Source organism: Sciurus vulgaris (assembly GCF_902686455.1).
Source record: "Sciurus vulgaris genome assembly, chromosome: 4".
Lineage (NCBI taxonomy): Eukaryota > Metazoa > Chordata > Mammalia > Rodentia > Sciuridae > Sciurus > Sciurus vulgaris.
In genome coordinates this window covers 56,520,016-56,542,030 of record NC_136464.1, presented here as the reverse complement: position 1 = coordinate 56,542,030, position 22,015 = coordinate 56,520,016, and the positions used below count along the sequence as shown (strand labels likewise).

The 22,015-nt window shown below is 55.0% G+C and overlaps 1 protein-coding gene across 12 annotated transcripts in view; it reads left to right on the top strand.

The window, feature by feature from the left end:
* The first annotated feature begins 11,649 nt into the window (after positions 1 to 11,649).
* Positions 11,650 to 22,015, top strand: part of ADAMTS14 (ADAM metallopeptidase with thrombospondin type 1 motif 14) — a 73,454-nt gene continuing 63,088 nt past the window's right edge. For 4 of the 12 annotated variants that reach the window (XM_079135738.1, XM_079135736.1, XM_079135737.1 and 1 more), the window contains exons 1-2: positions 11,903 to 12,623; positions 14,136 to 14,569. In XM_079135738.1, coding sequence (XP_078991864.1) covers positions 12,542 to 12,623; positions 14,136 to 14,569 — 516 coding nt within the window. In that variant the 5' untranslated portion in view covers positions 11,903 to 12,541. The other 8 variants (XR_013763101.1, XR_013763102.1, XM_079135740.1 and 5 more) reach the window with 6 other exon arrangements.

The following is a 22,015-nucleotide window of genomic DNA, read 5'->3' as shown; positions in this document are numbered from 1 at the left end:
GCTCCTCTCTTTCTCTCTCTCTGCTTCCTGGCTGCCTTGAGCTATGCCGCTTTCCTCTGCCCCACCCTGCAGCCGTGATGTCCTGCCTCATCTCAGGCCCTGAGCAATGGAGTTGGCCGACCATGGACTGAACCTCTGAGACTGTGAGCCAAAATAAACTTTTCCTTCTCTAAGTTGGATATTTCCGTCACAGTGGCAAAAAGCTGACTAACACACTGGGGAACTTGGAGCGTCAGAGCTGGCTTCCTCCTGCAGGGTGGCCTTGGCCAGGTCACCACTACATTCTGCCTTTGGTTTTCCCACCAGAAAAAATGATTAGGAAACTAGCAGAAGCTGCCAAGGAGTCCCCAGAGCTGATGGGTCCAAACTGAGTCCAGGTGTCTACGGGACAGCTGACACCCAAAGCAGGGGGCACCGTCTCTCCTACAGGATCCTGACTCTCCGATACCGACGATTCTCCATATGACTGATGTGTCTAGTTTGGGTCTCGCATTTGGCTTTCTGGGTCCGGGGCTTGGTGCTGCTCACTGGGGGCCGCCTCTCTGATCCACCTCCCTGCCTGCCCGGGTGCTCATGCCTTGACACATTAGGTCACTGAGCGTGGGGCCTTCAGAGAGGGACGAGCTCCTCTCAGCTGCTCCCTGGGCGGGGGGCTGGGTACTGTGTGGACCTATTTTGGACATTCAGGGGAGGTCAATGGCTTCCAAGCAGGAGGACACTTCCTCTTGGCCCGCTGGGGTGGACTGTGGGAAGCACGGAGCTCAGAGGCCCTGGTTTTGCCGCTGGTAACATGCAATCTGGAGGCCATTTTTAGCTCGATCCGGATCTGGGTCTCACACTGTGCTTTAATTCTCTGTACACTCTGCTCTCCCCATGACCTTGTCCTCCTGCGGCTCTCGGGAGTGCTCCACCCATGGCCTCTGTGCGACTCCACTGGCCCTAACTAGCCATCTGGTGACTGAGTCAGGGGCCCTGGGAGGAATTTCTGACCCGGTTCCCACCCCACCACCTCCCTGCCTCCAGTGCTGACTTGGCTAATTGATCTGGAGGCCTTGCCAAAAACACATCCCGGGGCCTGCGGAGCTGGGAACGGGGCAGCCGGAGGGCCTGGCTGTGCTCAGCTGCTCGCAGTTATAAAAAGAGCAGCAGCACTTAACAGTGGGCGCCTGGTGAGCCACTGCGGGAGGCGTCACGCCCGTCAGCTGCGGGGCGAGGCGACGTGTCTCAGCTCCCGTCGGTTCCCAAGCCCATCTCTGGGGGTGGCAGGAGCCTTCCTCACCTTCCAGCCAGGCTGCGTGGGCCGCTCTGCCCTGGGCACAGGACTTAGTCAGCAGACCCGTCTCTCCTGAGAGCTGGCTGAGGCCCAGCCCAGGCACCACACAGACTTCGCACCCGGAGGATCTGTCCTGAGGCTCACGCTCTGGTGAGAAAGGAGGGACCGAGTGCACGCGACCTGCAGGGGCGTGGGGGGTGTGGATTTTGGAGGCTGAAGAGCTGACTCCAGGTCCCCGCTCTGCCACTTGCTAGCTGTGTGATCCTGTGATGGTTGACGTCTTTGGACCTCAGTTTGTCTTGTCTGTAAAATGGGGACAATACCAATCCCACGAAGCTAACGTGAAAAAGATGGTAAATCACTTTTAACCTGACACTGGGTCCCAAAGGAAGGAGAGGTTATCCTTGGCTGGGTCACACTCGGCATATCCAGATCTGCTGGGTGTGACTGAGCAGAATGAGCCCAGCCTGTTGACATCTGCCTGTGCTGCCTGCACTGGGCTACAGAAATGTCATTCTTACTGTGATTATGCTGGCAGCAGAGCCTCTCTCCCTGGAGACCCTTTTCCTTAAGCTTGGGTCCTCTAACCAGGATGCTGCTGGTCTTCTGGGCCACACTAGTGCTGCCAGGACCCTGGCCTGCAGGTTCCCACACTAGTGCAAATATAAATACTTTTTGTCCTGGTCTAATCCCTATGCACACACTCCTAGAGGAATGGTTCAGCCCCATGGAGAGCTTACCTGTCCCACTGGGAAGGGTTGGAGTGGGGTCACACCTCAGTACCGACTAAAGCAGCATATGTTAATTGAGCATCTACTCTGTGCAAGGCCCTGGTGAGACAAAAGGTGAGCAAGGAATGCTTCCAGCCCTCAAGAAAAATGTAAGAGAGGCAGCTGGGGGTGTAGCTCAGTGACAGAGCATTTGCCTAGCAGGTGCAAGGCGCCAGGTTTGATCCCCAGTGCTGCAAAATATAAAATAACAATTTATAAAAATGGCTAGGTGTGGTGGTGCATGCCTGTAATTTTGGCAGCTGAGGCAAGAGGATCTTGAGTTCAAAATCAGCCTTGGCAGCTTAGGGAGGCCCTAGGCAACTCAGTGTGTCCCCATCTCTAGATAAAATATGAAAAAGAACTGGGGATGTGGCTCGATGTTAAGTGCCTCTGGGTTCAATCCCAATACTAAAAAAAAAATAAATAAATAAAATAAATTTACAAAAATGTAAAAAGAGAAATGTATAAGAGAGGCAGGTATAGTGATATGTGTCTATAGACCTAGCTACTCAGGAAATGGAGGCAAGAGGGTCACTTGAGTGCAGGAAATGACCAGCCTGGGCAACAGAGTGAGGCCTTGTCTCAAAGAAAGTTTTTTTTTTGTTTGTTTGTTTTTTTAAATAAGAAATGCTTCAACAAGAGGTGTATATCTTTCCAGATCCTAATAGGAATTTCCTAGCACTGTAGTAGGCTTAACAAACCATGAAGAATTAACTTATGAGGCTGGGGTTGTGGCTTAGTGGTAGAGCACTTGCCTAGCATGTGTGAGGCACTAGGTTTGCTCCTCAGCATCAAATATAAATAAATAAATAAAATAAAGGTCCATCAACAACTAAAAATATATATTAAAAATTAATTTATGCATTCATTCATTGATTTATCAAATATTTATAAAGCCTCGGCCGTGATCCAGGCTCTGTTAGACAGTAAGTAAAAGTGAACAGAGATCTTTAGTTTGCAGCTATTAAACCAATAGATAATTCCAGAACAGGGAGCCCCACTCTGGATTTATGCCTGAGGCACAGAAGTAGGCAGAAGAGAGCACAATTTGCTGGTGGGAGACAGGGCTGGTTCCACACGTGGGAGGGTTTCACAGAGGAAGTGGATTTGAGTGAAGAGTTACCAGAAGGCGTGTGGAGGAGCCAGCCTGTGCAGAGGCCTAGGCGTGGGGGCGGCCATGGCTGTCAGCTGAGAGGCACTCGGAGGTGATCTCATCCACCCTTGGGGGCGGAAGGGACAGCGAGCTCCCCAGCTGGTTAGCAGCAGAGTTGGGACTGGACCTTCCTCCTGACTCCCAGCAGGACTTTTCTCTCACTAGTCAAATGCTAGGCATCACACACAACCTTACCACTTATGGCTCCCAAGTAGGCCTGTGTTCAAGTCATCAGGATTTAGTTCAAGGTGTGAAAACGGGGAGCAGAGTGGAAGGACTGACATTTATTGGGGTCTGGGCTGTGCTTTCCACAGCGCTTGGCATATAGTAGCTGTTCAATAAGTATCTGTGGCCTCCTCCATGGTTGAATGGTGGATAAAGTGTCTCCTTCCTCTAGAGGACTCACAGATGGCAACCTTGCACCAAACATGGGGTAAGGCCAGGCTTCCAAAAGCTCTGAGCAAAGGGAAGGCAAGAATTTTCCAGGCACTTATGTCACTCAGCTTGAAAGGAACGGGTCATCTTGGAACTGATCAAGTGGTACCTTCAACTGGTCTGCCCTGTGAGTGGGGACAGCAGAGAGGGCTGCTTAGTCAGTCAAGGCTTTCAGTTTTACTGGACTAAGAAGGAAGCAGAAAAGCCGGTGGTATGTGCCCCGCCAGCTCTGGCTCCTACGGGACTTCTGGACTCATGGCTGGTGGCGCTGCGTCCTTGCTTGGCAGGGGATGGCTGTTTCAATTCTCATTCTTCAGATTCAGAGATCTGAGGCTCAGAGACGGATCCTGGCCCAGGCTCACCTATTGGAGCAAAGTCGACTTGGGCAAAGAGGAAAGGCCACCTGTGTGGCTTCAGGGCCTCAATATCACCAATGGACTGCTTCCCATTACGTTAAAGATATAGAAGGTTGGAGAATATCATCTAAGCGAAATAAGCCAAACCCCAAAAACCAAAGGCTGCGTGCGTGTTTGCTCTGATATGCGGAAGCTAATTCACAACAAGGGAGGGGCACTAGGGAAGACTAGGGGTACTTCATGTTAGGTAGAGGGAGTGAAGGGAGGGGAAGGGTGTGGGGGAGGAAGGACAGTAGAGGGAAACAGACATCATTACCTCATGTACCTGTATGACTGCGAGACCGACGGGATCCTACAACATGTACACTCAGAAAAATGAGAAGTCACACTCCATTTTTGTATGATTTATCAAAATGCATAAATGCATTGTACTGTCATGTATAACTACTTAGAACAAGTAAAAAGATTAAAATATATATATATATATATATAGTATGGAAGTAACAGGGAAATCACGGTGAAGTCTTTTTCCAGACAGAGCCTGGAGGCCATCGGGGAGCAGAACTGTGTGATTCCAGCTGCTGCCTGGATGGGAACTTTGGTGACTTCTACCCCTTTGACCACAGGCCTCCGGAACAACTGGCCCTGACGCTGTGCCCAGAGGCTCGAGGTGCACCTCAAGGGCTGGGCGCGCAGCTCGTCAGTGGTGCGCTTGCCTGGCAGGCAGGAGGCCCTGGGTTCCATCTCCAGCACCACAATCAGCCAACCAATCAATCAATAAAAAGAGGTTCCCGGACTCTCACTGGCACCGTGGCACGGGCCTGTGTCCCAGCTACTCCGGAAGCCGAGGGGCTGAGGCAGGAGGATCACTGAGCCAGGAGTTCAAGACCTCTCTGGGCAACACAGGGACACCCCATCTCGGGGGAAAAAAAAAAGTTACCCGACACTTTTTGTGGACATTTCTGTTCTGTTTATACATTCTTTCCTTTGTCTGCTTTTGGTCACTAGCCCCTGTTCTTCCTCAACCTTTCAGCAGACGTTTCCTACAAAGGACTTTTTACTGTAACTGCCTCTATAAACAGAAGCGCCCACTCTCCCTGCTTTCTTTGGAGCACAGATTCATGGCTTCCTGAAACCGTGTCTTCTTTTTTTTGATATGAGAGATTGAACCCAGAGGCACTTAACTACAGAGCCAAAACCCCAGCCCATCCCTTTAAAAATTTTTGTTGTTAAATTTTGAACAGGGTCTTGCTAAATTGCTTAGGACCTCACTAAGTTGCTGAGGCTGGCTTTGAACTCACAATCCTCCTGCCTCAGCCTCCCGAGCCACTAGGACTACAGGTGTGCACCACCACGCCCAGCTGAAACTTTGTCTTCTGAATTGCAATTCCTAGGACCCCAAATAAAGTCTCTTTCACTTTTAAAGTTTCTGAATTTGGACTGATTGGGAAAGAAAATGGAATACGTTCAATATTTCTTTCAAAGCCAGATCTTGTACAGGCTGTTTCCTCTGGATTTTTGAAACATATAAACATACATGTTTATATTTTATTTTGATATATAACATATTCATATGTCCAATTAAATATGAAATTAATAGGTTATATTAATTTGTGGTCATATACGTTGGAGCAAAAATATATCACTATGATATATAATGTTTTATCATAAATAAAACACAAATTTTTTTAGCAAAGCAAAAATGATGTATATACCTCAGGCATATTATGAAGGTGCCTATTCTAATATGTGCATATCTGATGGGTTTCGGGAAGGCAGAGGACACTGCTACAGGTGCCTCTCCTGCTGGCCTTGCCAGCTCATCTGAACACCGCAGCTGGCAACCCTGCTTGGCCACGGTGCCTCGGTGGGTGAGGAGTTTGAGAGCAGGCTGGACATCTCTCTAGCTTTCTAAATCCTGGTGCTGTTCTGGCCCCATCGTGGAACACTCTAGTGGCCTGGTTAAGGGGTCTGGTCCTCTGTGGCTTCTGGTCTCTTCTTTGTTCCCTCAGCAGCCCTGTTGGTTCTCTTTGCCATGCCCAACTCCTGGCCATCCTTCAGGTTGGCTGGAATGGCAGGCATTTCCTTTGGAACTATCTTCCTGCAGCTCAAACCTGGGTTTGGCTTCTCCCAGGCCTCCACCCAGCACTGTGCCTACCCCCAGCCTGTCACCCCCAGCAAGGCCGGCATCTTGCCCTCATGTGACCCCCACCAGATGGTGAGTGCTGACCCAGGGCTGGCTGCCATGGTCACCTCTGCCCCCTTGGCGTATTGCAGAGCACAGAGAGGGTGGACACCCAGGTGCTGGTTGTGCAAGAGTGTCGTGGGGCTGAGGGTCCCGATGGCAAGAGCCAGCCCAAGGAGGCCCCGGCACTTTGCTGGGTTGGGAGGGTGGCAGCATCCTTGGTGTCCTACCTGGTAGCCATTCACCCCCGTCCTCCTTTCTGACAGAAACCAGTGTTGATTCTTGTTAGGAGCAGCTTCTGCAGAGGGGTTCAGCCCTCCTTAGGAAGATGCTGGTGTCGCAACCCTAGACCTACAGTTTCAGGAGAGGAAATGGCGGAGTCCGAGCTCGGGAAGGACAGCTGGCCTTTCTGGCGTCCTCTCCCCGCACCCCTCGCCACGCCGCGATTACACACAGGGCACAAACAGCATTGTTTCTGCCTGATCTCATGGTTCAGCTGGTCTCAGGGGTGTCCGCTGTTCTGTAATGCATGACAAGTCACTGTGGTTAGCTTCACCCGTCCGGGTCGCCTAGCTACAGTCGCTCGACACTTGCCAAAAATGTGCAGAGGGAATGCTGTGGAGAAGGAGGAGGAGGATGTGCAGGAAGGCCACGGGCAAGTTCTCTCTCTGTCCATCTGGACATTCCTGGGGCCCAGATTAGGGTCCAGGCCAGGCCTTGGAGACAGGATGGGAGACAGGGCAGGAGCCCTTAATCCGGAGCCCGTCACAGACACAGCTTGTTCTCATACTAATCTGACCCCAAGTTTCAGGACTTTGCTTGGAACAGTGACTCCTTAACGTGAGTCTGAATCAGAATCCCCAAGGGGCTGGTTACAGAACAGAGTTGCCCACCCTCCCTCCCCAGGGTTTCTGTTGGAGTCGCTCTGGCATTGGGCCCCAGAATTCGCATGTCTAACACACCCCACAGTGATGCTGCTTCTGCCTGCCGGGACCCTGATTTGGGAACCATTGGCTTCGAACTTTTAAAACACTTTTATTTTTTATCTTATTTTATTTTTTGTATATCGGAAATGGAATCCGGGGGTGCTTAACAGCTGAGCCCCACTCCCAGCCCTTTTTTGTATTTTGTTTAGAGACTGGGTCTCAGGGCCTTGCTAAGTTGCTGAGGTTGGCTTTGAACTCCGGATCCTCCTGCCTCAGCCTCCTGAGTCACTGGGATTACAGGTGTGTGCCACCGTGCCTGTCTAAAAAACTTCTTTTTGAGAGGGGTTTCTCTGTGTTGCCCAGGCTAGTCTCAAATGCCAGGACTTAAGTGATCCTCCTGCCTCAGCCTCTCCAGAGCTGGTACTAGAGGTGTGCACAGGGTGCCTGGCTGGAGGACTTCTGTGCAGGACGGTGGCTCCCAGACAGCAGGAGGTAGAGATCCAAACTCTTCCTCTTCCCTCTGGGCTGAGCCCCAAACCAACAATGGGTGACCGAAGGGCCCATGGTCCTGGGTTGAGGAACTGGTGTTGTTGACACTCTAAGCTCACTGGACTGGAACCAGGAGGAGTGGGGTGTTAGGTGACCCTACATGAATCTCACTGTGTGGCCTCCGGGGCAACTCTCTTCTCTGTTCCTCAGTTTGCCCCTCTGTAAAATGGGCAGGTGGCACTTTTCTGTATGTGTTATCGTTTTCACAGCAAAAACATGAAACATGAAAAGGAAAACAAAATAAGCGGGGTGAGGCCTGGGCGCGTGGCTCAGTGGTAGAGCCCTTGCCTGGGAGGCTTGAGGCCCTGGGTTCGATCCCCGGCACTACCAAATAAATCCAATGAAACTCCTTTAAAAAAATGAGCTGGGTGAGCTGGAAGGGGGTAGAGGCCGGAGGTCTCCGGGTGTCAGTGTGTATGGAAGCCCGTGAGTTTGAAAATGGTTCTGCTCTTTTGCAGCTGCGTGCCGCTGGGGAAACTGCCTCCACCGGCCGCGCCTTGGCCTCCCTGTCCATGATGATGGAGGGAAGGGTGTAAAGCGTCTGGCCCAGAAGTGTCAACTATGGTGGTGGTTTCTACTTTCAAAGCTTTCCAAGGCTTACAGGAACAGGAAGTCGGTCCTTCCCCGCCATCCCTGCCCCACTGTGGAGGCTGGTGACCTTCATGTTGCCGATGGGCTCAGAACTTCCAACCACGTCTCGCTCTGCAGAGTGCTGCACGCCTGTAATCCCAGAGACTGGGGAGGCTTGAGGCAGGAGGATGGCAAGTTCGAGGTCAGTCTCAGCAACTGAGTGAGGCCCTAAGCAACTCAGTGAGACCCTGTTTCAAAATAAAAAATAAAAAGGGCTGGGGATGTGACTCAGTGATAAAATGTCCCTGGGTTCAATTCCCAGGACCCAAAAAATTCCCAGAAACAAACAAAGAAAACTTCCAAGTATGCCTCGAATTTCCCCCTGGAATGATAGTTCTGAGACATGCCCAACTCCCTGAATTTTCCATGAAATTTTCCTTCTCTCTCATTTATTTGATTATTAATTTAATATTTATTGAGGGACTAATATGTGCTTCAACATAAGAAAGGTGCTGGGTACATAATGAGGAAGAAAAACCCCTCCAACCCATTCCCTGCTCCCTGTGGAACTCACAGGCTGGGGGAAAGCAGATATTAATGTGCAAAGTCCACAAAACAGATGGAACTCAACAGTGAGAGCTGCTGTGAAGGTGATGGAGATGATGTAACATGAGGGGGATTTGGCCAGCCTGGGAGGCCAGGTGAGGCCTTAAGAAGGAGGATGTCTGAAGGTAGCAGCAATTGACTGGGTGAAGAGGGAGGGTAGAGGCCCCGGGGCAGAAGAAACAGCCTGTGTAAAGGCCCTGGGGCAGGATGAACGTGGCATCCGCAAGGAGCTAGGCTGGAGGATGGTGGGGGCAGTAGTGTGGGCAGAAGGGAGTCTAACCTTTATTCCAAGATCAACAGAGCCTTTGGACATCTGGAGCAGATGACCACGTGACATGAGGTAGGTCTCAAATGTCTTCCCTGGATGCAGTTGGAAAGATTCTAGGGAACAAAGAGGAGCGGAGCAATCTATTAGGACAAAACGATGGCAGTGTCCAGAGAAGGGATGCTGGTGGCCTGGCTGGGTTGGGGGTATGTCTGAGATGGAAAGAGCATCTGTATTTGGAAGATCCTGAGGGGTGGACTCTGTAGGACGTGGAGGTGGTCGCTGTGGAGGGTGAGGGGTGACCCAGCTTTGCTCTCTGACTCACTGTCTAGGGTGGACGGTGGTGGCTTTCACTGAGCTAGGGGTGGGATTCTTCAGAGCCCTGCTGGGTCACAGAGGTGATACCAGGGGTGCTAACACAGGAACCCTCTGCCTGAGTTTCAGGGTCCTCACCTCCTCCAGGTGAGGAGCACTAAGCTCAGCAGCTGGTACCTCAAATCACAGCCACCTGCTGTGCCCCCACCCCAGCTGTGACAACACTGTGCCTCTGGGTTGCCCACTGCCACCCCTCTGGGTGCTGTTGGCTCTTGGTATAGGACACACATACTTCCCTTGGGGGTGTCGGGGACTCCCCTTGATGTGGGGAGATTTTGTCTCAGCCTCGATCCACCTCATTCCATCATGGATGGGGGGCCTGGGAGCTGGGAACTGGTGCTTGGTGGAGGCTGTGCCTTCCCAGGTGAGGGAGCAGGCGTCTCAGGTCTGTGGTCTGGGGTCTGGCCCCACTCCAAACCAGTTGTGACCAGAGGTGAGTCCCTTTGCCATTCTGGACCTTGGTTTACCTAACTGTAAAATGGAGCGAGGCATTGGACTGGAGACTGAATCAGAACCCCTGTAGCTCCAAGTCTCTGGGGTCCTGTCGATGCTCAAAGGAGCGCAGGGTGTCAGCCCAGACTGCCTTCCTCCTCCTGCCGGTCCGATCCTTGAACCTGCTGCACAATCTTTTTGTGCTGGACACTTCACCCTCCGCTTCTGGCTTCCTGAATCAGCGGTTCTAGCTAGCCCACCTTTCCTTCTCCTTCCTGGGATGCTCACTCAACCCTGGCCACCTCTTCCCTTGCTGGGGCCATTCCCCAACCACAGGACCCTTCCGCCTCTCCTCTCTGCTGTGGAAGTCCTGGCTCAGGTCCTGTCTTCCATGATTCCTCCCTTTGGGTCCCTTCTTGGACTCCTGTAGTCCTCGCTGGTGGCCTTGCTCATTCACCCAGAGACATTTCTCCATTCCTGTCTCACCGGGTTCCCAGGCTGTCTCCTACCTGCGCCGGGTCCTCAGACTGGTCGCTGGCTCCACGCAGCACCGACTTCCAGCTTTCCCCTGCCTCAGGGCCTTGGGCTGGGTGTTGGGTAAGTGTGCGGGGACCACCAGCCAGAGGAACACCCAAGCCATTCTCCTCTGTGGGGAAGTCCCCAGGTGACCCAGAACTTGCCCTTCTAGCGGGGGTCCCCAGCTGACGCCGGTGGAGTTCTTTGCTTTGGCCCTGTTCATCTCCAGAAGTGGGTCCACCCAGCCATTTCCCCACCTTCTGGCCCAGACTGAGTCATGCCCCTGGGTCCCCTCTGCCTAACAAAGGCTTCCTCAGTGGAACAGAGCTCGGACGCACAATACTTGCCAACAAAAGCAACCATTGTAGCCCCAGGGAAGGGGGTGGGGGAGAGACAGGGTGAGGTTTTGCTTTCTGTTTGCCAACACTGGCTCCAGGGAAGGCCCCAGCCCACAGCTCAGGAGTCAGACCTGGGGTCCCAGCTGCCATCTGTCCTTCTTGACTTGCCTTGCTTGAGGCAGGAAGAAGGGGGTGGGGTGTGGCTAGGGCTCCCCAGTTCTCTCTGGAATGGCCTTTCAGCAGGGAGAAAACGAGCAATCCTTCTGACATGTGTCTCCTCTGTCCCCACAGGGTTCCCATTCTGCAGCTCGGAAAACTGAGAGCCTCCATCATGAAGTGGTTTTGTAGAGGTTCAGAGTAGACCCTTCCCTGTCTGGGCTTCAGCCTTTCCTGCACGTGCCCCCCACCTGCACGCCTTCGCCATCAGTCCTCAGGCACACGGTCCTGTTGCGGTCTTCACTTGACTGATTTTACAGAACCAGAAGGAGGAGGAAGAGACCGTCCGCCTTCCTGAACTCAAGGTAAATCGGTTTGGTGGTGGCGTTTAAGTTTGGTGGATGCTCCCATGTCATTCAGGGATACAACACACCTCTGAACCGACTTCAGAAATGAGCTGGCTGTCTAAAACCTCAGCAGCAAAGATCCTTTATTCCAGTTATTAAAAACAAACAAACAAACCCCTTTTCTCCAATCTCCCCCTCTGGATTGCTTGAAATATAATTTATTTTCAAATTACTAGGAACACATTTACAGATTAAAGCACGAATTTGGAATTTCTGCTGGGCTGTTGGCCTTACTGCCATGGCAAGACCAGCACAGATGCGCATCTTTCAGACTCGTGAGTCTTTTCACTAGGGGCCACTGCAGATGCTATGGTGCCAGGCATGGACACGGAGGGCATTTATTTATTTGGCATCTATTATGTGCTACAGTTAACACTCATTTTAGAGATGAGGAAACTGAGGCTCAGAGCTGGGATTTCAATCAGAATTGTCTGACTGCAAATCAGGGTTACTTCTTCATCTCACTCAGCCCTGATCTTGGCTAGGACACAGGACAGTCCGTGCACCCTGAGGCCCAGGGAACTGTAGTCTGCCACATGGGTGGATCCAAGGGGTCCGTGGTTAGTGGGGCATCAAGACCATTAAGAAAGAAAGAGGGAGGGACTCACCACCTCCCACTCTCCAAATGCAGGGGGACACTGCTTTGGCTCGGTGGTTCCGCGAAACGGTCACAGAGCGCCAACTCTGCAGCTGAGGCCAGGGAAATCGGACTTGAGCCGTCACTCCGGAGAGCTCTGGCGTTTGAAGGGACCGTCGCCCCGTGCGCCAGGAGCCCCTGCTCCTGCTCCGCGTGGCACTTCCGATCGCGGCCGCACGCTGCAGCCCTCCCCAGTCCCGCGCCCCGCCCCCGGGCGCGCGGCGCCCCCAGCTCCGACCCGCTGCCGGCCCCGCCCCGCCCGGTGTGCCCACCCCTGGCCCGCCCCGCAGCCCCTAGCCCGGCGCCCGCCGCATCCCCGAACGTCACCGAGCGGGCAGACGGACCGGCCGGCAGTTGGCACCCGGGGCGCTGGCGCTTCCGCGACTCCGCTCTCCTGCCGACCACCTCGGGCGCCGGGAACCAGCGATCCAGGCGGCGGCGCCCGCCGTGCAGGGGTCGGCAGCGGGCGGGCGGGAGGCTGCAAGGCAGAGATCGGCCAGCGCTCCGGCAGTCCGGGGCGCGCCCCAACCTTGCCCGAAGCCCGGGCTTGGGTCTCCGGCCCCTGCCTGGCCCGCGACCCCTCACGGGCTACATGGCTCGGCTCCGCGCGCTGCTGTCCTGCCTGCTGCCCTTGTACTGCGCGCTCTGTGCCGCCGCGGGCAGCCAGACCCCAGGTGCGTGCGGGTCGGGCCGGCAGGGATGCGTGGGGTCAGGGTGCATGCGCTCACCGTGGCCCCAGGGTGCCCAAGCCTTCCCAGCAGCCGGTGGGAGGCGGTGCGCACAGTGGAGACTGATCTGCACGTCACTGAAGGTAGAGAGACCCCAGGAGGGGATTTAGGAACATTGGATCTCTCCTTAGGGTGCATATCTGTCCCTTTGTCTGAGTGTGTGTTGTCTGCTTCCTCTCTCATCTCTCTCCTGTGAAAGTCTGCTCCGTTTCCAACTCAGATGCACTTGGGTGTTTGTGTCTGGTTGTCCCCCTGAAAAGAACCAGGCTAGCAGGTGATTTCCTTCTGTGACAAAGAGCTGTGGGCACCCACACTTCAGCACAGAAACACACATCTTTGGCCTCCCCCCGCCATAGCATTCTCAGACTCTGCAGACACTTTCTCAGGTAAAGACCGCACTCACTGCCCTCACCTTACAGCACGGGGTATCTGAGCCCCAGGCTCTGGCCACTTCCAGTCAGTGCCAAAGTGGGACTCCTCTTCCAGCCTCTTGGGGTCCTCTACTGTCCTGGGTAATACTAGAGGAGGGGTAGGTAGCACTGGCTCACCTGAAGCTGCCTTGGGTGTTGGTGATTCTCAGGACACCTCCTTTTCTGTTTTATCGGTGCTGTGAACGGGGTGCCGTGAGAGGTAGGACTTTGTAGAAATGAACATTCCTCCCAAAGTTGTGTCCATGAATCACCAGGCCGGGCAGCCAGAGAGCTGTCATTCCTGCTGGGCCTGGCTGGGCACGGGGAGTGTGTAAGGATGGGGCCCTCGGGCGTGTGTCCTGGAGTGTGGACCATGACCTCACACTTGATTCAGCCCAAGTGGGCAGGTCACCCCCTGTGTGTCCTTTTATTTTTGAAGATCTATATTTATCCTGCTTGGGGCTGGGCCATGCAAAAATCTCAGCAGCCACTGTGTGGCTTTAAAAAGTTTTCTAACTTTGGAAAAATATAGAACCGCGTATTCCCTCCCGCCCCTCTGCAGCTCCACCTTTCTTCTTGCCGTGGGCCCGCGATCCCCTGGGTTTCTAGGTGTGTTTGTTTTGCCAGCTGCATTCTTGGGAGCTTGGTGAGGAGGGCCCTACCCCAGTCTGGGTTGGTGACCTCAGCTCATTGAGGAAGTTTGGGCAGATCTCTTCTTCCCTCTCTTGCCCTGGGGGATTTCAGAGAATTTCAGTCCTTTCCTAGGCCATGCCCAAGGTTGGAAGGCTTGTTGCTAGAGTAACATGACTGTTTGGCATCAGTTGTTTTCATCTGTTAAATTTAAAAAGGACCTGAGGGCTACAGGGAGCAATTTATGTCCACAAAGTACCTGAGCATCGTTCACCCAAGCGAAGAGATCAGGAGCTCAGAACGTGAGGGATGGAGAGTGAACGGACTTGGGCTCAGGGACCCATCCAACGTGACACTCAGGGTTGCCCCTTTGCCTGACCTCTGCCCACTGAAGTGACTTTTTGTTTACCTCCAACAGAGCTGCACCTCTCCAGGAGGCTCAGTGACTACGGTGTGACCGTGCCCTGCAGCACAGATTTTCGGGGCCGCTTCCTCTCCCACGTGGTGTCTGGCCCTGCAGCGGCCTCCAAGGGGAGCGTGGTAACAGACAGGCCACCGTGGCACTCCAGTCGCCTCAGGGTGGCCCGCAGCCCCCCGCGCCCAGAAGGAGGGACCCCGCAGCCTGGCCGGGTGGGGCGGCACTTTCTCTACTTCAACGTGACTGTTTTTGGGAGGGAGCTGCACTTGTGCCTGCGGCCCAACCGGAGGTTGGTGGTGCCAGGAGCCTCAGTGGAGTGGCAGGAGGACTTTCGGGAGCTGTTCCGGCAGCCCTTGCGGCAGGAGTGCGTGTACACTGGAGGTGTCACTGGAATGCCCGGGGCAGCTGTTGCCATCAGCAACTGCGATGGATTGGTAAGGGACCCGCTCGGCTCTCCCTCTTCCTGAGCTGCAGGCCCCTCCCGCTGGCCCAGCTCCCATGCTTTTCTCCCTGGCTCCCCTGGGTTTGGGATTCCTGCAGGCCTGGTGCTCAGTGTGAACCAAGTCAGGGGCTGGGCCGCCTCCCAGAGAGGGCCCTGCATCTCCCTGGCCACCAGGCTCAGGCCTAGCTAGGCGGGAAGCTGCTGGTTGGGATGGCACCTTTATCTTGCTCATTCCCTCGCCGTCCATGCATTTGCCTGGACCAGGCACCAACTACCTGGCTGGAATCTCTGGGCCCAGACAACACAGAGCCCAGGAAGGAAGCAGATGTGCTAGTGATATCGTGTGTCGCGTGGTCGGCGTGTGCCTGGTGTGTGCTCAGGGCTCAGGGCCTAGTCTGGGTCCTGGTATTATTAATGCTGTTGTTGCTACATTACATCCTTATTCTTGCTCTTCTCCTACCCCTCTCTCTGCTCCAAGCCAGTCTATTCTTACCCTGTTTCTCTTCAAGGTCCCTGTCTTGGGTCCCTTGGCCTTCTCGGGGAATGCTGCTCTCTGGTTGGCTCCATATTGCAAACCGGAAACCATGAGAGGCTTCCACCTCCCTGCCAGCTGGTGCATCCCCTGCTCCCTAGTCACCTCAGGGCCCTGGTGTCTGGCTCTTTACACTGTCCACAAATCAGGCAGGAGCTGTTGTATCCCAGAAGGGACCCACATGCCCCCTGTGCCCTTCAGCTTTGAGAGAGGGTAAGTCGGATGGGAGGGGACAGTAGGGTCCTTCTTCACCTGCAGGGCTGGGAATATTGCCCTCCCCTGTCCGTCATCCTTCAGGGCTGTCTTCCTGCCCAGTGTCCCGGCTGCCTGTGTCTAGGCCGGTGCTTCTCAGCCTCGTTCATTATCAGCCCTGGAACAAGCTATGTGAGGTATTTTCCTCCCTGTTTATCCCCGCTCCATGGAATTGGAACCCCGTAAGTTTATTGGCATATGGTGTGGCATTCTGGGCTTTATATATAAAAAGAGTACTTTTTTTCTGCCTTCCCTCAAACCAGTTTTCACACTACTGCTGGAGGTAGGCCTGCCACGGAGAGCCACAGGCTAGACAGTGCTGGTTCTGGTTCTCAAAGCTGAGCACACGCGAGGGTCTCCAAAGCACCCTGTCAGAAGTGAGCATCTGCCTCTCCAGGGAGGGACCCAGACTCTGCAGTTGATCAGAGGCCAGGGTTCCGGAAGACAGGCTTTGAGAGACCCAGGTCGTAGGGTCAGCAGGAGATGCCTCAGATCTCAGATTCCAGGGTGAGTCTCGCTGCTGGCCACACTCACCCACAGTCCTGTGCCACAGGAGTCTCTGGGGCAGCAGCTGTGCCATGGCCACAAGTTTTGGTTGAAAATTCCAAGTGACGCAGGGTCCGTGCAGAAGGAGAGGTAGACAGTGCTGGTGCGCACTGGCAGCTCGAGCCCATGGCCTGGGGAGCCCCCAGGAACCCCCTGCCCCTGCCCTTCAGCTCCCACTCCTCGACTGCCCTCCCGCAGTGAGGCACAGAGGAGAGTCATCGGCGCACGCTGGGGATCCCCACAAAGGCGCAAGTGCATGGTCGTCATCCTCACGACCTCCCCGGAAACCTCCCTGGTCCTTGGATCGGCTCTGCGTCTGTTGACACATTGTGGCTGACTGCTAGATGCTGCAGGGACAGGGCCACGGAGGGATCTGACCCAGTGCCCCATGGAGCACCATCTCGTGGCCACGGGGGGACGGGATGGGTGCGTCGGATGACGTCCTAGTGGTGGGGCCGGCGGATGCTGGAGGTGGGTGCTCTTTGCTGGGCCTGTGGCTGGGCATTCCTGGGATTAGGCTGCTCACCTTTGGTGGCCTCTGAGTAAATGTTCTCGTCAGCTGTATGATCTTGGGCAACTCGCTCCCCACTTCTGGGCTTTACTCCAGGAATCCAAGGAGGGACTGTCGGCGATGCTCCCTGGGAGGCGGGAACTGACCTTGGGTCGCATTTGCAGAAGCTGGGTCAGGCTCAGGGACTGCCCGGGGGGGGGCTTCGGGGCCTGCTCTGCGCCTCGTTCAGAGCTGAGGCTCCGGAGGCCTTGACGGGGGCAGAAATGGAGCTTACTGGGCTAACCCTCGGCCGGGCCGCTGTTCACCCCGGGCCAGGGCTGTCTCCAGAGGCCAGTCCTGCCGTCCGGATGCCTCCCCTCCAGGCCCAGGGCATGCTCCCTGACTGCCGGTCCCCAGGGCCCTCATCACATAGGCCAGCACAGGAGCCTCTCCGTGCGGGGGTTTCCTCGCTCCCAGCCCACGCCAGGGGGTGCCCGGCTCCTGTGAGAGCAAGGGACCCCCTCACGTGACCCCCCTGAGCTCACCGCTGGACCCCAAGGCCATGGTGTAGCATTTCCAATGATAAGGGTGAACTGACTTGCATGTGGTCTCTGGGCCTTCACCCCTTTTTTCTCTAAAGTCTCAAAATGACAACACGACTTTACAAATATGTACTGAAATTCATTACAGAGCCCTGGCCATGGACAAGGTCCACAGGGAGACCATAGGAAATGACGGTAACATGCAAAGATGACAGTGCCGGTACCTCAGTGTTAGGCCGGGTCACCGTAGTGCAGTCTGTCCCCAGTGTCCAGGCAGGAGGAAGGCGGGAGGTGGGGCCATGGCTGCTGCCACCATTGCAGGCTCCGGTCGCAAAGGCGGGTATAGTGACCCGTTTAGACACTGCGCTTCTCACCAGAGCAGCAAGCATGGTGGACAGCTGCAGTCTGTCCACAGAGGGGGTTTTCTCCAGACCCTCTAATAACTGCAGGTTTATTTGGCTGTGAGGGCCAAGCTCGGGGACTGGCCTAGCTCCTCTCTACCTGCAGCCCTGCCCAGGCCTGGCCCAAAGCTGGCAGCTGGTGCCAGCAGGGAGGGAGATGTCAACCGTGGGTACACAGGGCCTGGCTTCGCACACCCCCGGCCAGGCCTGTGCCAGCTCATGAGGCACCAATGCCAGAGTGGCATGGGGCTCCCTGGAGGAGGCGGCATGGGCTCGAGATTTGTTTAAGTGTCATAAACATGAACAGAAATGCTGGGCCCTGGCCAGCAGTCCCTCAGAGTTTCTGGAGGTCATCTGGGGCAGGAAGTAAGGAATGCGGGGGGCGGGCTGGTGCCACTGGCAGAGCATTTCCTCTGGGGCCCAGGCAGCTCGCCTGGGATGCCATCTCATCTGAGCCCAGACTGGGAGTGTGTCCAGGTGGTGGCCGTGACCGAGTGGGCTGCTCTTCAGAGCCACTGTTGCTCTGCACCTGGGAGAGGCACAGAGGCCTGGCATGGAGGCCAGTTCCTTGTGGGTCCTGGAGGGACAGCGGAGTGTGGGGATGGGGTCAGCAGGGTGGGGTCCCCACTTCTCAGGGGGCCAAGCACTGGCTGTATCCAGCCAGAACCCAGACCACCTGCCTCCTGAAGGGCTGCCCCCTCTGACAGCCACCCCTGTGTCACTGGGTCTCCGGTGCTGTGCAGGCTGGGGCCCGGCTGCCTTGGGCTTCCCTCTTTGCCCTGGTGCCTCTGTGAGTCAGGTCTGGTGCAGAAGTGGCCACACGTGTGAGATTTGTCACATCTGGTTCCGCTTTCCACTCCGTGCAGATCCTGCATATTTGACGGGTTACTCCGCGGAGACCCTGGCAGGGTGCAGGAGGGAACAGAGAGGCAGAATCCCAACCCTGCCCCTTGCCACTGACCAAGTCCCAGAAGCCCTCTGAGCTGCGGTCCTTTTGTCTTGGAAACGGACTGCAGGGGAGTGGGGAGGGGTGGGGGCTGCTGGCTAAGGGGAAGGTCACAGGAATGCTCTAAAATCGATCGCAGCAGTGTTCATGCGACTGTGTGTGCGTGCACAGTATAGACCATTAGATTGTACACCTCGAGTAACGAATTGCACAGCATGTGAACTGAACCTCAACAAGGTGTTGTAAAGAGTGCCTGGCCTACAAAAAGTCCCCAGAAAGGCATTGCCAGTAGTCATTATGAGTAGATGGTCTAGGGAAGTGGGAGGTTCTGACTCTTCAGCTCTGGTGCAGACTGGCTGTGTGACCCTGAGTAAGTTGCTAAGTCTCTCTGGGCTCAGGTTCCTCATCTGAAAGGAGGGGAATTCAGAAGATTAAATGAGATTATGCAAAATGTCTGGTTTGTAGTGGGACTTTGAGGAATGGAAATTCTTTCAGTAATGAATAGTGACATTTATTACTTAGTACTTGTTGTAGCAATGATTAATAACTATAAGAACTACAAATGTTGGTAGAGTTGCTATATTGCAATGATCCAGATCATCAGCATTATCTTATGTTTTATTTATTTTTTCTTTTTTGGTACCAGGGATTAAACCCAGGGGTGCTTCGCCTCTGAGCCACATCCTTGCCCGTTTTTAAATTTTTTTACTTAGAGACAGAGGGTCTCACTAAGTTATTCAGGGCCTCACTAAATTGCTGAGACTGTCTTTGAACTTGCGATCCTCTTGCCTCAGCCTCTCGAGCTGCTGGGATGACAGGCGTGCCTAGTGTTATTGTATACAAGTCTGAATCCCAGGCCACCTCTGCTTCTGAGGCTGGGCGAGCTGGCACCCCACCGTACTCTGTCTGCAGAAGGTGCTGAGAGTGCTTGCTCAGTGCCTGGGGACCTGAGTGTTACCACTGCTCTTACTGACACCGGACGCCTTCTGAGAAAGGGGTGCTGAGAGGTGCCCCGTGGAGCATCCTGTTAGCAATCTGTGGCCCCCTGCTCAGGGCCAGGCCCTTGACCAGGTCCTGGGGCTACCGGATGAAACTCAGCCCACTGTTCCTGGATTCTGGAAGCCTGCACACTAGGTTCCTGGAAATCAGATTGTCTTAAATTTGTGCCGGAGTGTGAGGCCGGGCTGCTGGGGTCAGAGGGACAGGAGGTGGAAATTGCAGATGACTTCAGGAGTGGGTGAGTCCCAGGAGACAGAGCAGAGGCCAGGTGGTGGTAGGGGCAGGTGGGACTGTGGCAAATGGGAGGGGACCTGCCCTCTCCAGGGCCAGTCTGGGATTGCTAGAGCTTTGAGTATTTTTAGGAACCAGAAATAAGGATTTAAAATAAAGTTCTAATTTTTAAGATAGCATATGAACCAAACACAACAGGGCTGTTGTTAGTGGCCTTAGATTGCCAGTCAGTGTCTTAGTCCTTTGGTGCTGCTGTACCAAATTTCCTGAGACTGGACATTATAAACAGGAGAAACTGATTTCTCAAGGTTCTGGAGGCTGGGAAGTCCAGTCAAGTCACCAGCGGCTCTGGTGTCTGGTGAGAGTGCCTCTCTGCTTCCAAGATGGTGCCTCGCTGCTGAGTCCTCTTGAGGGGCGGAATGCTGTGTCCTCACAAGGCAGAAGAGATGGAAGGAAGAACAGAAGGGCCTAGCTAGTTCCCTCTGGCCTGCTAATCCTGTTCATGGAGACTCTGCCCTCGTGTTTGATCACCTTCTAAAGCCCACATGTCTTAATACGACCACATTGGTGGTTAAGTTTCAGCGTGAATTTTTGGGGACACATTCAGACCATACGGTGCAGCACTACATGCTGGGGATCAGTGTGTGACCCCCAGAACCAGCTGCCTGGGTTGAAACACCTGCCATTCAACCGCGGGCCCTTCCCTAATCTGCTGGGCCTGTTTCCTTATCTGGAAATCGTGTCATGGTGCAAAGGTTCTGCATAGAGCCCACGAGCGGTCAGCCTGGCGACCGGGTGGTGTGGCTTTATTGGGAGTCCACTGGGTCTGAGGATGGTGGCAGGAAGGAAGCACAGTGATAGCACCCCTTTGTCTGACTGTGGCCCAGGGGTCTCTGAACCCCCAGCTGGGCAGAGGGGCCAGCCTCCTCCAAATTGGGTTTTCTCGGGTCACAGCTTGCTCCTTGCCCCAGCTGGCATTCTTGCTGTGACCCTTCCTGTGGGTGGTTCCCAAAGGGCAGGGTCTCAGCATGGTTACCTGTGTGTCCCCCTGACCCCAGCATGGGGCCACCTACCAGGCAGGCTCTGGGTACAGGTCAGGAAAGGAAGGTGGGGCTTGTTTTCGGAGGTGACAGCAGTTCCCATCTGTGTGAGGGACAGCACCTCTGTCATCCTCTTCATGGACAGCCACCCATCTGTCACTGGCCAGAGGTGACAGATGTGGCACACATACTGTCCCTTGCTCTCCTGCTCTATGGCAGAGTCGGGTGCTCCCAGCAGGTGCTCCAGGCAGTTGCTCAGTGGCCCAGTGGCCCTGTGAGGGGATCCTGTTTGCCTGCCTGTACTCAGTACTCCGTTCCCAGCGAGTCCCTGTCCCCAGGACTCACACCCGCTGGGAATGTGGGCTGCTGTCATATTTGCTATTTAGATTAGATAACTCGGTTCCCTGAGAATCGCTGACCCCCTTCTGGAATCTACATTTGCAGCAGGCAAACCAGAAACGGACACTGGAGAGAAAGGGAGCTTCCCATGACCCACCCCACTGGGGTGACCCTGGTCAGTGGCCTGCTTCCTGACTGTGGGGTGTGAGGGCCTGGGGCCATGGGCAGGGCAGGATTCAGTGTGGTGGCCACCCCAGCCAGGTCCCAGAATTTGCTGGGGAGGCGGGCAGCGTGGGGAACCCCATGACCATGACCAAACAGCAAGGCCCGGACTTCAACAGCCCCACTGCGGTCCTTCCTCCATCCTGCAGGCTGGCTATGGGGCTCCTCTCCTGATTGCTCCTGGGCTCCCCTGTGTGGGATGCCCAGTGAGATGGAGTTTTGGGCTGGAGGGTCTCAGTGGGCCGGCGGGCGCTGGCTGTTGGTGGACGGCTCTCTTCTCTTCTGTGCCACTTCTCACCCCCAGTGGGCGACTGGCTTCCTCCACTGCGGTCTGTGCGCAGCAATCCAAGAGGGGAAGTCCCCAACTGGGGGACCCCTTAGGCCCAGCCTAGGGAGTTCCTGACATTGCTTCTGATCATTCTGTTGGTCAGAGTGGGTCTCAAGGCCAGGCTCGAGTTCTTCCCGGAGTGGGGAAATGGACCCCATCTCTTGAGGGGAGGATGGGTAGAGACTGTGCACAGGGACCTGGTGGGGGACAGTTGCAGCCCTCTTTGCAAACAGTCCTCCACACTGGCCTTGGGTGAGTGTCGACTTCCTGGAGCCTCAGTTTCTGCATCTGTAAGGTGGGGTCCCACCTCATCATCTCAGTGATTAGAAGTCATGAGGGGTAACCTTCCTGATTCTCACTGCTGACGTCTCAAAGTAAGGAAGCCGGGGGTGCACGGTGATTTGCCAGGGGGCCTGGACGCCCATTCCAGGGCTCTTCCTCTGCCTTCCTGGAGGCCCACCCCGGGGCCGGTCTGCCGAGAGGAGGGGATTGGGCAGGCTGTCTGGCCTTGCAGGCTCGCCTCCTGGTCTCCCGCCGGCCTTGCCGTCTGCCTGGTTAATAGCTTATTTA